General features: G+C 46.4%; 1 protein-coding gene across 2 annotated transcripts; it reads right to left on the reverse strand.

Moving 5' to 3' along the window:
* Positions 1 to 222: 222 nt before the first annotated feature.
* SIK1 (salt inducible kinase 1) lies at positions 223 to 10,756 on the reverse strand. Of its 2 annotated transcripts, XM_031594638.2 has the most exons (13): positions 10,338 to 10,756; positions 9,615 to 9,731; positions 7,106 to 7,169; positions 6,740 to 6,901; positions 6,340 to 6,464; positions 6,102 to 6,225; positions 4,871 to 5,094; positions 4,488 to 4,637; positions 3,760 to 3,882; positions 3,276 to 3,498; positions 2,326 to 2,601; positions 1,578 to 1,809; positions 223 to 782 (listed from the first exon to the last, which is right to left on the reverse strand). In XM_031594638.2, the coding sequence occupies exons 1-13, from the start codon at positions 10,488 to 10,490 to the stop codon at positions 362 to 364; spliced, it is 2,394 nt and encodes a 797-aa protein (XP_031450498.2). In that variant the 5' UTR covers positions 10,491 to 10,756; the 3' UTR covers positions 223 to 361. The 2 variants fall into 2 exon arrangements, with proteins under 2 accessions (XP_031450498.2, XP_089979297.1); XM_090123171.1 differs by lacking the exons at positions 9,615 to 9,731; positions 10,338 to 10,756 and adding an exon at positions 8,775 to 9,053.
* Between the last annotated feature and the right edge of the window lie 4,029 nt (positions 10,757 to 14,785).

A 14,785-nucleotide genomic window follows, 5' to 3' on the forward strand; every position in this document is an offset into this window, starting at 1 on the left:
GACTTGAGTACAGTACCGAAGACTTCTTCCCCAACCACATCCCTCCCTGTCCCCACAAATGCCCCACCCATCTTCCCCCATCATTATTTTTCCTTTAAAAAAAAAAAAACAAAACAGTTTCTATTCGTATTTGTTCAGTGCAAGAATAGTAGAAGCAAAAAGACATACATATTGCTTGTTTCAGTTCTATAAAGTTGCTAGCTTTCGGAGCCAGACAGCCTCTTCACATACTTCAAAATTTATTGCTTCTGAGAGTCACTCATCCACACAACACCAGCCAGCCACGGACCTATGCATGCCATGGAACAGTGGTGCAAGTTCTTTTTAAAAAGAGCAGCGTGAGCTGTAGCAGCCAGCGCTCTCATTTGACCAGGACAAACTTCCCTAGCTGGTTGGAAGTCAAGTCCTCCATCTCACAATCCCCATGCTGCAAAGCAACAGCATCATAACTCGGAGACTGTGCAGAGAAACTCTGTTGCTGAGAGAAGGTGGTGCCAACCGGAGAGACGTTGCTGCTGATATACAGGTGAGTGTCTAGGAGGTGAGCTGCTGAGGACACTGGTGACACGCTGACACCAAAGAAATGAGGTTGGAGCAGTTGGCTGTTGCCACCAAAGGCCAGCTCAAATGAGTTCTCTCTTTGTAGCTCTGACAGCAGAAGAGAATTGGAGGCTTTGCAGGTACCTGCGCTATCAGATGGGGGGAGGCCATTTGTCGCAGATGTTTGAGATGTCTGGGGACAAGCTGGCTGGAGTAGCTGGTGATGCTGAAGCTGGAGTATTCTGAACAAAGTCCAAGGAGGAAGATGTTAACTTGCAATGCTAGAAAGGGTTCAAGTTTTCCTTCCTCCTCTCTCCTGCCCCTACCCTTACCCCAATCCTAACTTTCCCCTTCGTTTCCTCCTCTCTGACAAATCTTACCCTACCCAGAAAGTACGATTAAAGTGACTGCCGTGCCAGATCAGCATGCTTTCTCTTGGTTTTTCCCCACACTGAAGCTGGATTCCCCACACTAGAATTTTATCTGGCCATAATTTGGCCAGCTAATACTAGATGTTTTACAGACAACGTATGCAGATAAACCAGATGCTCTCTTTTCCATCTTTGTTCTATGGGAATGAAGAGGTGCCATCGCACATGACATCTGAGGCCACTGGACTGTGCCTCCTTTGTGGGCTGTAACTTTTCCAAATTACAAGGTCTCATTTCCTTGCTATGGGAAAATTACAGGAGGAGGCAGAAGAGGAAAGAAATCATTCCCAAACCTAACAAAGAAAAACACAGCTTGCAGTGGGGAGAAGTAATGTTTTCCCCCACAGTACCAGACTGCTTCTCTGTCCAGTGACCTCCAAATACTTGGACATGGAGATTTTTAAGCGGAAATGCACACCCTGTGTTACACGTGCCAGTGCAGGAACCCACAAAGGAAGCTAAACAGTTTATCTGCTGCCACACAGCAAAGTTGAGAGGGAAGGAATCCCCAACCCATTTTGCTGCATTTACTCTTCCTCCTTTGCCCTTAACCAAAACAACCCCAAGAAAAATAGCAAAGCTCCTTCCTCCAGGTCAGCTTCTCACCTCTGCTGTTGTAGTACTTCTTCCAGAAGGTTTCTTCCCTCTCTGTTGCTCCCACTGCTGCTGTAGATGCAGGTGTTCGGCTGTGCGTGTTGGAAAGGGCTCATGGCACTCCTTGCTGCCCGAGATGAGGAGGACTGACACACCTGCCGAGCAAAGCCTTTGATTTTATTCAAGCCGAGAAACCCTTTGGCTCGAGCGTTCTTCCGCAGCTGCTGCCTAAAAGCCTTCAAGCCTGTGGGACATGAAGAGAAGAAATGCACTTTAATCCTTCTTAGCATTTGAACTGAGAGCCTACTTTACAGATCAGCCTTTCTGGGCAGCTGCCTTCATTTACGTGAGCACTGCACTAGAAGAAACCGCGACCCTTCAGTTCACCTTTGCGTCTCTGCCTGATGGACAGAGTAAAACTGATGTGATGGAACAGGGTTTGCGACAGCTGCACCCTTGTTTAGATGGACACATACACAGCAAAGGACAAAGCTGCTATAAAACACTATGAGCGTTCCGTATTTTAGGAGAAGGATGGAGCTTGCCATCCCACTCACAGCAGGAGAAACATCTTCATGGGCATGCTGAAGCAGTACGCGAGAGCCTCCCAACCTCAGCACCCTCCTCAGGAACAACAAATACACAAGGCAGAATATCCAAGCAGCCTCAGTGTAATCCCGACACAGGCAAGAAAGCTACCCTTTTCTAGTGGCAACTACAAGGGTGCTTTATTGCTGGGATATTGCAAGGAAGGAGTTACCTTGAGTTAATGAGGTATCAGATGCTCGTCTTCCTTCTTGGAAGCTGACAGGCAGGAGAGAAGCACCTCCCATGCAGCCCTGGGCTTGTAACACCGGAGCGTCAGACTGAGAAGCTAGGAAGGGTGATGTCATCCTAGCTGTGGCTGGGCTCCCTGTCATTACTTGACCTGCCAAACAGCTGCTCAGGGCCACTGAGCTGTCATTTGAAGATGAAGTAAGGCAGCTGTCTGAACTAGTTCCCTCTGTGGGGCTTGCTGAGGAGGAAATGACTATACCTGCAGAGGGGAAGGAAGGACAGAAAGAGCATTCCCAAGATGAGTACAGGAAGGAACAAACGTGACATCAGAGCATTCTGCCCACCTACACTGGCACTAATAAGCAGCTGCAAGTCAGAGAGATGTCCAGCAACTTATGCTGTCAAAGGGCCTGACTCCAGCACACGGTCACTGACAAATAACCAACGCTGGGCTTCTGCCCAGCTAGCAGAGCTCTGCCAATAACTCTCAGACACACAACGTTTTCTAGCACGAAAGTTCCAACGTAAGATTTTTGTTTTGTGAGCATTTTTGTTTGCTTATTTATCTCAAGGGGTCTGGATGTGTACCCAATACAGTTAGCAATGACTTTTTTTTTTTTTTAAGAGTCAAGCATGCACACCATACACATAGTAAAACAGCAAAAACAAGCAGAGAAGAGTTATGTCCTGCTTGTGAGAATGCTCGCTCTGAAAAGATCTAGATGAAATATAACAGTACAGCATCTCTTCCTGAAGGGCCATGCTTATTTATGGTAAGTCAGAACTAGAGGGGGCAGAGTAGAGACCACTTCTCTGGGTTTTCCTACTGTCAAGTTAAAATCAGCACACATCCTCAGGAATTTTTCTGCTATGGCACACCTTCTTCATCATTTTCCTCTAACTAAGGACGACCTTCATTGCTCCCAGACTTACATGGAGGGGCATGCTGATAGAAGTGAGTGACTTCGGCCAGCGTATGCCTCCGGCTGGTGTTGCTAGGGATGCGGATGGGGTGGTCGTATGCCTTGATTTCATCTTCCAGCTCCTTCTCTTGCCTTACTTCTTCACTAATGGTGGTCTCCAGAAGGCTGCTGGGGGAGATGGAGCGATTTCGAAAGAGCCCGTTGAAGTTGGGATCCACAGGAAAAAATACAGGCTGCAAAACATGTCAATTCAGAGATTTATTTCTGCGCTATGTTTTAATGCTCTTCAAAGCCCCGTGGCATGTCCTCAGTAGGTGTACTGTTTGAGAGGCTACTACAGCATCATGCCCAAGTGCCAAACAAAAGATTGAAGGGAGAGAACAACTGTCACGACCTCTGTCTTTTTTAGATCAACAGAACAATTTAAAAATAAACAAAAAACCCACAACAACAAAAGAGACACAGTTACACACAGTTCAGCTTAAAACACCCACCTGTAATGGATTATTCACATCACAGTCAATTTCTGCCTGCAAAGATGGTTGAATCAGACTCTGAGGTTGCTGGTAAAGCAGAGATGATCGCAGGGTTTCACTAGTGAGACTGTCCTGAGGCATCTGAAGGCAGAGAGAGATGCACAGAAGCCATCACATACACTGCTGTTCCATGCGATTCTTCAAATATTGTAGGCTCAAGGAATTTCAGAGACACCTTCTGTGCAAGCCTTCTCCATGCACTTTCTATCAAAATTAACAAAGCTACTCTTTCAGTGCCAACACAAACACAAAGTACTTCTCCTAAGTCAGACTATTAAACCGCCAGGACAATTTGAAAAGGCATCAGAGCACAATTAGAAGGGGGTAGGGGTTAGGAAAAGTCAGAAGAAACACACAACCTGAATCATGGAGTATTTCTGAGGATCCTACAGGGCATATAACAAAAGGGTAACTGATCCATGCCCGAGAAGGCAAATTTCCATGAGAAGCCTAGACTTCTGGCTCATTAGTGACTTGCACCAGAGGCAAACTATTCTCTGGATCATGCTCTACAGACAGCTAGTACTCAATCAATCAGCACCCTACTGAAGAATAGTAGCCTGTCCCATCAAAGGACACAATTGGTTCTCAGAAGCCTTGAAGCTGCAATCTTATTTTCCCATAGAAAGTGGCAGAAAAGAGCCCACAGATAAACCCTCCCAGGTAAACAATGTCCTCTTCCTTACCTCAGCATTGCTGATCTCGGAACTTCTCGGCCTTTGCTGACGGCCAGTTGCTGGACGACTCGATAGCTGGCTGCTCCGATACTCCTTGAGGCGCTCCAAGAGCAGGTAATAAATGGCAGCAAAGTGGTTGTAGCTGCTGTTCTGTAAAGACTAGAATACAAAGAATCCTAGTTACACATAACTCAAGATACACAGCCACAACTCATTATTAAAGACTTAGTAATTGTGTACTCAAAAAAAACAAGTAAAAACCCAGAAGGGCAGTGAAGATTTTACTACACTGTGAAACTGCATCAAGGCTAGTCACTGAACAATCTACATGAATGCACCACTGATGTTCTGGTAGTCACTGAAAACACTTCAAAAGGACAAGCACTTCTCACCTCAACAGTTCTCTGCCTGTCAATGCCAAGAGTCTGCATGATCCCAAGGACCTGCTCATTGTAGTCACCCAGGTTGGAGTTATAGTTTTGCATGGAGAAGGACAGGGATTGTTGCTGTCGAAGAGATGGGTCAGCTTGCATCCACTTGTGCTGCTTTATTTGGGAAATGGTTATTCGCTTTGTTGGGTCTACGACTAACATCCGTCGGATTAGTGTTTCACAGTCTAGATGACAAAGATAAACTCATGAGCAAGGAGTAAAAATGCCAGTTCAGCCCCAGGCATTTGCTAAGAAACTTTCCCACCACCAGTATTTGATGTCTATGAAAACAGGAATTAAAAGTTTTCTGAGCAGCTGATGCAGAGTCTGACTGCTAAATATCCAAACCAGCACAAGAGCAGTATAGCACATATTTTATAGAAGGAACATGTCATTGAACAAAATGACACTGTATTGGCTAAAAGTAGGTTTCAGTTTGCCCTCTACCTTGCAAGGGGGCTAATTTTGAGTGGATTTTACTATGGTACATCCATTTGAAATAGGTTAGGATTTACAAAGAACTACTGTACACATTAAAATATGAACTCCTGGTCCAAGCATACTGCTTGTTTGTTTTTTAGCCAGGGAACCAAAGCCGTTCACAGCTAAAACAGATCAAGATCAGACTTTAGAAGATATTATTCCATTGAAGAGAGGCATATTCATTTGTTTTCAAATCCCAGTCGGAGAGAGCCGATAATACCTCTCAGCTCCTTTTTCTCACCAGACTGTCCAAGTGCAAGCATTCAAGAAACAGTGCTAAGCTTCACTATTTCTGCTCTCTTTGGCAGCAAAGCCACACTGAAACATACCCTTTCTGCATAGTTTGAATATCTCAGAACTACACCCACCTCAACACTGCCGGCTAGTTTCATTAAAAGCTTGTTTTCTCTCTTTTGTGAGCGATTATTTCTACAGCTAGAGCTTCAATTTTTATAATCTAATCTCTGCAGTACTCTTAAGAAATGAAATGATAGCTTTTTACATACACCATAAAGTAGACCTCAGAAAAAGAAAACATCTATGATCAGCCCCTGATCTTACGTGCTGCCCTGCAGAAATTACTGGACACATAAAGACAAGGTGATTGTCAGCTGCAAAACCATCTGGACACTGCCTCAGGAAAGAACAGGACAGCTATTCCTTTACTCTCAGTTCCTTTTCTAACATTAAGAATCCGAAAACAAAGCACCTTCAGACATGAAGTATGGGATGCGGAACCGCCCCTCCAGCACTCTTTGCCTCAGAGTTGGTAAATTGGGTCCATCAAAAGGCAGAGAACCACAGACAAGGACATAGAGCACCACTCCAAGGCTCTGTCAACAGAGAACAGCACAGAGTATGAGTGATTCCAGTAGAAACAATGGTTTTCAAAGCTCGCAGTCCATAACAAAGCGTGAAATGGAATTCCAAAGGAATATCATACTCACCCATATATCAAGGTGAGGTCCTTCATACTCCTTGCCTTCAAAAACTTCTGGAGCTGCATAGGGTGGGCTTCCACACCAAGTGGAGAGTGGCTCTCCTGACTTGTAGAAGTTTCCAAAGCCAAAGTCTGGAAGGAAGGTAGAAGTTTGGTGTAAGACATCACTCAGCAACACGCAAACTGTTTAGAAGTAGCAAAAAACAGAGGGAAGGAAGCGGGTGTTTTGCTTTGTTTTCTGCATACCTATTTGAGTTATTCTCTTTTGTCTAGAGGATATATTCAGAGAAATATCAGTAATGTTAACTTTCAGTTACTCCAAATACGTTTATGAGATTATGGTAGGGTGACTGAATTTGACCACATGTCTAACGCCATTTATAGAGTAACCAGGCATTTCTCATTACCTGCTAACTTGATATTCATGTTAGCATCTAGCAGAAGGTTCTCTGTTTTGAGATCCCTGTGCACTATGTGGTGGCTGTGACAGTATTCCACTGCTGAAAGAATCTGCCAGAACTTCTTCCGCGCTTCGCTTTCGCTCAAGTGCCCATTGGAGGTCAGATGATCTGCAAGACAAAATAAAAGAGGCACAAGACTTAGAAATACCTGGAAAATGATTCTGTAGTCTTCCAGATGCTGCACTTGCTGTTTGACAGCTGACAACAGCGACTCTGGGTTTTTAATCCAAACAGATATTACTCAGGAATGACGACAATATGGCCACGAGTTCTAAATCTAAAGAATTTTGAGGTAATGCTGTGAGAACTTACCAAACATTTCTCCATTCTTAGCAAACTCAGTAACAATGTAAAGCATATCCTTTGTCTCCATAACCTGCCAAGACACGAGAGGACATGCTTAAAGAAACACAGACCTCTGTAGTTACTTTCATTTCCCCAAATCTAATCTCAAATATATCAGTTCAGTTATTTACTTGCTACAGTAGCTGGCAGTAAGACACCTAATTTTGCACTGTAATGTTCTTTCCCAGCAAACTGGTAACGAAAGAGATAACAAATCAATGCTTCCGTGCCTGCAACATACAATAGCTTCCCATTGTATTGTTCTTCTTACCATTACTACGCCATGTAATCTCCATAAGATAATTGATGAGCATTTCATCATTTTATATACTTCCCTGAATTCCCTTTTTGGTTAAAATATGCATATACAGTTTTCCAAGTCATTGGACTTATTTTGAACACACAAGGACACGAAGCTCACTTAAAGCCATCTTTGTTTCACAGCTAGCATGCACTCAGATCAGGAGATACCTGTACTCAGACAATCAACAAGTGTTACCAAACACCCCACTCCCATTTGGTGCTGGCTTGGGGCACAGCAAGCCTCCCATGTGAGTGAAAACAGGTAGTTGTTGTTGTTACTGCAGTGCTTGAGGCACATCAACAGCTGTCACTGGGCTGTTCAACATTCAACTACCAACCCTGTGCAAAATGCTAATTGTCAGAGGAAGCTGACACATCTTTGGAGAGAAAAAAATAAAGCAAAACTAAACCCAAACAAAACTGAGCATTTTGGAATTCATCTTCATTTACTAAGCCACGTCTCTTAAGTGTCACATTTCAGCTTTCAGAAATATAACCTTTCCCTGGAATAGGACTCACAGGGAATCAATATTTTGTTTGGGAAGCAGGAGGCTCGCAACATTAACAATCAAACAAGAGTCAATACTACTTCAAAGGCTGCAATTTCCAGCTTCCTAACGCATAACCTTTTTTGGAGACTCTTGTCCTTCCCTCTACAAGTACACACAGACACAAAATGAAAACAAACAAGAAGGGAGCAAAGGAAGAGAGGTTCCCAGTTTAAAAAACTGAAGGAAAGTGTTCTGGGAAAGATGCCAGCTGGATGAAATTAAGACGCTGTGCTGAAACTAAAACAATGATGAAATAATACAAGAACACACACCCTACATTGGTATGTCATCTAATTCCATCCCTGCTTCTCAGCCTCCACCAAACAGGTAAAGCATCAGTTACAGCAACAAAGAGAAGAAAACTTTGCTGAAAAGAAATTATGGTCCACTACCAACGTCATTTGCTCAATCAAGTGAAGTGGTTCAACTAGATGGAATTTAACCTGCTTTTCTAACAGCTTCCAAACAGTATTTTCACCCACATCATTCCACCGAAATGAAATCAACAGAACTGTTAGAATGCTTTGGTATATCCTATGGGCAGCAATGACGTCAGATGGTAACGCAAAAATCATTTTTGTTAGGATGGTTTAATACTGTAAACATCAAAGCAATTCACGCGTGTCAAGGTGTTGAAAAACAATGCCTTGCCTAAACACCTGTTCTACAGGCTCCTCAGCCTCACACGTTTCAAACAAGGAGAATGTTAATTAAGCCAACCAACCCAACGGTAAGATAACAACTTGACAGTTGCGTGTACGACAGCGCACACTATTTCAGACCTGCTGCTTCATTTCTTAATCCATTCCTCTCCCCCTCTGTCCTTCTGGCCAGGTGCAGATAGACCATGATACCTCATCTTCTTAAATCCGTATGGTGCTATTTAAGATGATTAAAGGAACATACACCAAACGCTAATTGGATCCAAGATTCCAAATTTGCAAGGCAGCCCTCGCTCATTAGGCAGCTGCCACCCTGCCTGCTGCACAACACGTTTGTGGAGAAGCTTACTTTTACTGTTCTAATATCCTTAAAAAAGCAAATGCAAGAGAGCTGAAACTGAATGAATCCAAATCAAAATTCATACCCTGAAACTCCACAAAGGAAAAGATCTGAAAATAAGTTTAAAAGAACTATGGGAACTGGGACAGAATAACCAAAACGGGTCATTTCCTCACATATTCTACGATATCGATATTTCCAAGTTTTTTTTCTTTTTGATTGAGTTTATTTGTTGTTGAATTTGCTTTCACTTATGGCAAGCCCAGCTTCTGTGCCTGCTACTCTGCTGTCCTAAGAGGGTTTAAGTCCTCCTCATATCAAAAGCACGCGAGAAGTCCCAATCTTCCAAACACACAGCAAAGGAACTCGAAAGGCAAGTTAACTCTACAAGTTCTGACAATCTGTTCCTTGATCTGAAACAAACTTCAGTCTTTTTTCACTGTTCTGTCAAGAACCTGACAAGCGTACCAGAACGATAACTTTAAACGAACAAAACCCCCACTTTAAATGAACTGTAGTCTCCAAAAACTCTTTCAGTTCAGAAACACTTCATGCAAAATCAAATGCAAGAGGACAGGCATATCTCATCCGCACGCCGTGCTTCAAAGCTGACCTCTTACCTGATAGAGCTTGATAATGTGGGGGTGATTTAAAAGCTTCATTATCTGCACTTCTCTATAAATCTTCTCCAGATTGCTGGGGTCTAACCTTGTTTTGTCTATTATTTTTATCGCGACCTGCAGGTTAAAAAAAATAATAACAATCACATCAAAACGCCGGCATTACAAAGAAGGTACGCTTATTATGATGGGGGAGAGGAAGAGCACGACACCAAGACACCACACGCAAAACCACGCACAAACTCACAGAACACACGTAAGGTGGACTTTAGATACGGTGTGGCCAAAGCTGATGGCGTTTTCTCGAGCTGCTCCACAGCAACACAACGAACGGAACTACGGAAGGGCAGCGCTGGATGGAATTCGGTAAATCTTTTAATCCAGCAAAAAAACCACGTTCTCGTAAGGGAGAGGGCGATTGGGACACGCAGCGCTACACCGCTGCCGCACGGCCGCGGGGAAACGCTCTGCAAACGAACACGGCGAGCTCTTTGTTCTTCGAGCGAAGCAACGGGACGGGTTGGTCCCGCGGGGAGCCAACGGGGGCTCCGACATCCTCGTGGGTCCCTCCCGACACGTGCAAAGACTTCAGGGGGTGCGAAAGTTCCCACGGCTGGGGCTCGCAGAGAGGGAAGCGCTCTGCGAACGGCGGGCTCCGCTTTAATTCTACGCTACGTCTGTAGGTCAAGCAGAGAGAAACCCTCCAGCTCGGCCCGTACCCACCTGCGTCTTGGTCACCCTGTGGCGGGCCAGCTTCACCACGGCGAAGTTGCCTTTCCCCAAGGTCCTCTCGATATCGTAGAAGCCGACCCGCAGGGGCCGGGGTTGGGCTGCGCTGGGAGCCGGCACTGAGGCGTACTCTGACATGATCACCATGGTTCAGGCGGGCGGCGGGCGATAGGGCACCGCGCCGCGACTCACCACGGCGGCGGCAGCATCGGCGCTGCCCCCGGGCGCTCGCAGCTCGCACGGGGACGGCGCGGCGCGGCTCGTCGGATCCCCCGGAGCCCAGCGCTTCCCCTTCGGCCTCGGGCGGCCGCTCCGCAAACCGCCTCTCCCCTCTACCTGGCGGGCTCTCTGCCGCCGCCGCGGTGCCGGGGTGCGAGTGATTGAGTGAGTGAGTGGAGGAGAGAGGGAGGGACGGAGGGAAGGAGAGACGGAGGGAGGGAGCGTGCGCCGGGGGGCGGGCGGGCGGGAGCACGCGGGATGTCCCCCCGCCCCTCCGCCCCTCTCCGCCGCGCGCGGCCCCGCCCACCGCCGAAAGCCGAGAGCGGGGCCCATTGACGTCACTTTGACGCCAGAGAGACGCGCGCCCAGGCGCGAGGCTGAAGGAGAGCGAGACACCGCGCCGTTGCCAAGGAACGGGCGGCGCTGACGCGCGCGCTGATGGAGCCGTCGCCCCGGCGACGGGGGGGCGGTGACGTCAGGGCGGAGGGAGGGAGGGGGCACCTGGGTCTCCCGCACCCTCCGCTCCGTCCCCGCCCGAGGGGGGGGGGGGAGACGGCGACTCTCTGCGGTCACGTGACGCCCTCCCGTCTCCCGCCGGGGTCGCCCCCTGCCGGCGCGCGCCTCGGCAGCCGTTAACCGCCTCCCCTCGGCGCCTCCCCTCCGCGCCCGCGACGCCGTGCCCGGAGCCCGGCGGAGGCGGCGCCCCGTCTGACGGCCGGGACTCACAGGACTGCCGTCCGCGGTTCTCTGGGAAAAATGTGGGTCCCCCGGCTGGGCAGCAGCACGGAAGATGAAATGAAACTGGCGGATTATCCGCACGGTCTGCTCAGGGGAGGTGGCGGAGTCGCCGTCCCTGGTGGCTTTCAGGAAGAGGGTAGATGTGGCACTGAGTGACGCGGCTTAGAGCACTCACAAGCACGGGCTGACAGTTAGACTGGATGGTCTTCAGGATCTTCCCAGCTGTAATGATTCTGTGGTCTGATACACCTGCAGGGCTGTTATCTAGGAACAAAACTTGGGAAGTGATTTCTTCTGCACGCTGAGGCTGTTCAAGGTTAAAACCGGACATCCAAAGACATTCCCCTCAAGGTCCATTGCCAGGCACTGAGTGGCAGATGCACTTTGTTTGAGCAAGTAGATGTTCTCTCTGCACACACACGGTGACCAAACTTTGTGCATCTGAGCTCAAATTCCAGCTTCACCCTGAAAATAAGCCTTGAGTGGTGCCTGCCTGATCAACAGACGTTGATAACACCTGTTATTCAACTTAATCTTTGTTAGAATCAGCCTAGGCTGTTCTTAGAGAAGTAGTGTTCCAGCTGGTGACTGAACTATACCGTCTTCGCACTCCATCCTGGTGCATTCACTAGGGGTTCCCGATGCCACTTGGACTTGATGAGCTTGGAGGTCTTTTCTGACCTTAATGATTCTATGACTATGAGCAGGCACAGTGGTGACAGGTTGGCAGTTAGACTAGATAATCTTAGAGGTCTTTTCTAACCTTAGTGACTCTATAATTCTATGGTCTTCTGGCCAGGATATAGTTTGTTTTAGTCTGAAGTCTTTGTCTGATCACCACCCTCAATGGCATTCAGGACTGGTATGCCGTCTTCTATCCAGAGGCAACTGGATCTGTCAGGCTTCTTGAAATAAAGAGATGCACGGCATGGCTGCAATCAACATGATGGTTTTCACCTCTAGCTGATGATTTTCTGGAGACTCATGATGAGAGATGGAGAGCTGATGGCTTTCCACTCCATGAGTGATGTATAGAGAGCTCAGGAGGGACCCACCTGGGGGACAAAAATAAACGTATTGTCAGGTTTTATTTATGGGTTTATTGGTTTGGTTTTGTTTTGTTTTTAACTTGCACTATGAGAATCCAATGAGAAAAATGTGGTGGTTTATCTAAACCAAATTATGTGATACATGAGCTGCGTGTCATAAACATCCATGGGAGAGATCCAGCAGGATGTTTTAGTGAAGCAAGCAGGATTTTGTCTGCTTCTCTTATCTAATGAATTATGGATATATATGCAGCACCAGTGAGGAAGCACCTGAAGTACTGTTTTCAGTTTTGGGCCCCTCACTACAAGAATGACATAGAGGCCATGCACTGTGTCCAGAGAAGGGCAATGAAGCAGTGAGGGATCTGGAAGCACAAGTCTGATGGGGAGCAGCTGAGGGAACTGGGATTGTTCAGTCTGGAGAACAGGAAGCTCAGGGGAGACCTTATTGCTCTCTACAGCCACCTGAAAGGAGGCTGTGGCGAGGTGGGAGATGGCCTTTCCTCCCAGGTAACAGTGATAGGATGAGAGGGAATGGCCTTAGATTGCACCAAGGGAAGTTTAAGATTGGATATTAGGAATAATTTCTTCTCAAAAGGAGTGATGAGGCAGTGGCACAGGCTGCCCAGGGAGGTGTAGAGTCACCATCCCTAGAGGTGTTCAAGAACCGTGTGGATGTGGCATTGAGGGACATGGTTAGCAGGCATGGTGGTTTCCAACATTTATGATTCTATGATTCTATATTGCTTTCATTACCTAAAGTTACCTGGGTGCTAGCCCTTTGAGAGGCCAGTTGTGCTGCAGGCTCCTTCATCTAGAAGCATGGAGACGTAACATCTGAGCACCTGCAGGGCTTGAAATGGAGGGAGAGACCTGTGGCTTGCAGAGCTGTTGTCCAGCAGCGTGAGGAAGGAGCTGCTAATGTGAAGGCAGTATTATTACCCAGGCAGGTCATGGGGCTGCTGTGCCATTCTGTGGGAGGGGGGAATAGCATAGAACAGGCTATTACAACATTCAATTAGCACTTACATGGTGCTTGGTATAACTCACATGAAAAGCTGACTTATTATTATTAAGCTAACAGTGTATTCTCCATGGAGCTCGTGAAGAGGAGGTGACGCACAAACAGCATATATAGTAGCAACTGCATGTGAACAGTGCCCCAGGAGTTATAAAGAAAAAATTACCTTAATAATGGTTCCTCTGCTGTGGTGGGATTTTCCTCCCTTTAATTATAGTTGCTGTTTTCATTTCAAATTGATTAAGTGTTTTAGTCTGGCAAACAGAACCAGTCTTTTTAGAAAGAACACACAAGAAGGACAGCCTCAGGTGGGAAAGTAACATTTTTTATTTCTTTTTAAAAGACTTATTATTTTTTTCTTCCCAGATGGGAAGAAGTGACCGGGGATTTGGTGCTCTAAGAAGCAGCAGTCACCTGTGCCTTGGGACGGCCTGGAGACTGTAATACTGCATCAGAGGGTTACACTGAAGAGAATCCAGGATTTAAATTATCTGCATTAGATGAAAGAGGCAAGAAAAACGGGGAATTGTTCCTGTCTGTGGAAGGTATTTAAGCAGATCTGCAGTCCCTAGCCCAGAGGATGGGGTACATAGAGCTTCTGCAGTGGAATGGGGTACACATGGTTTTCAAGAGTAATCATGCTGATGTATGTATGATTCATTGAGAAATAAAGACCTCCTGCATCGTTCTCAGCAGCCTTTCAGTATTTAAATTCTATTTTCATGCAAAAGGGTCACGACAGTTTCCATCAGTGCTGCTCAGAAGTTGCACAATTTTGGTAGCATCATAATTAAGTTGTTTTTCTTCCACTTTCGCTATGAATCGATGCTGTCTAGGCACTATGAAGCTCCTATATGAGCCCATTTTACCATCCTAGAGACGCTAGTGCAAGGAAAGGCGATGCTTTTGCAATGCCTGTTTTAACACTTCTGCTGCCCTCTGGTGTTTTGGATATCCTGAGTGAGGAATCATTTCTCAGAAACATCCGTGGTCAGCAGAGGTGTAATTATGGGGCTGGCTTGTACGTAAGGAGGGTAGGAAAACAAGCAAAGTGGAGAGACACTTCCCAAAGTGTCTCCACAAGGATGTTCCTCTGAGTTCCCAAGAAAAGGGAGAGTCTGGGAGGACACAACTGCTAAGTTTTTCCATTGCAGTAGTCCTGTGCTCCCTCACTAAGGGTGGCATGGTCTACGGATGGGCATATGTAAGACTTCCAGAACTCATCTCATAGATATTTCCAGCAATTCAGCTTTTAGTCATTTCACTCAGCATTTTCTATCAGTTTCAAAACAGACAACAATAGAAACTTTCTTCACATGAGGAAATAAAAACAAATAGGGAAACGAAAGCAATCCTTTCTGCCTATATCACTCTCCACAGTTACAGTTAGCCTGTTTTACCATCATAGGATAGGG

Source organism: Phasianus colchicus, chromosome 1 (assembly GCF_987193195.1).
Source record: "Phasianus colchicus chromosome 1, bPhaCol1.hap1.1, whole genome shotgun sequence".
Classification (NCBI taxonomy): Eukaryota; Metazoa; Chordata; class Aves; order Galliformes; family Phasianidae; genus Phasianus; species Phasianus colchicus.

What these genes read in the sequence shown, in the direction of transcription:
- SIK1 (XM_031594638.2), bottom strand. Translation starts at nt 10,490, where the DNA reads ATGGTGATCATGTCAGAGTACGCCTCAGTGCCGGCTCCCAGCGCAGCC. An exon ending in ACATTATCAAGCTCTATCAG is followed by an intron (nt 7,170 to 9,614) that starts GTAAGAGGTCAG and finishes GTGTCTTGGCAG; the next exon opens with GTTATGGAGACAAAGGATAT. An exon ending in CCCATACTTCATGTCTGAAG is followed by an intron (nt 5,095 to 6,101) that starts GTGCTTTGTTTT and finishes TTTGTCATCTAG; the next exon opens with ACTGTGAAACACTAATCCGA.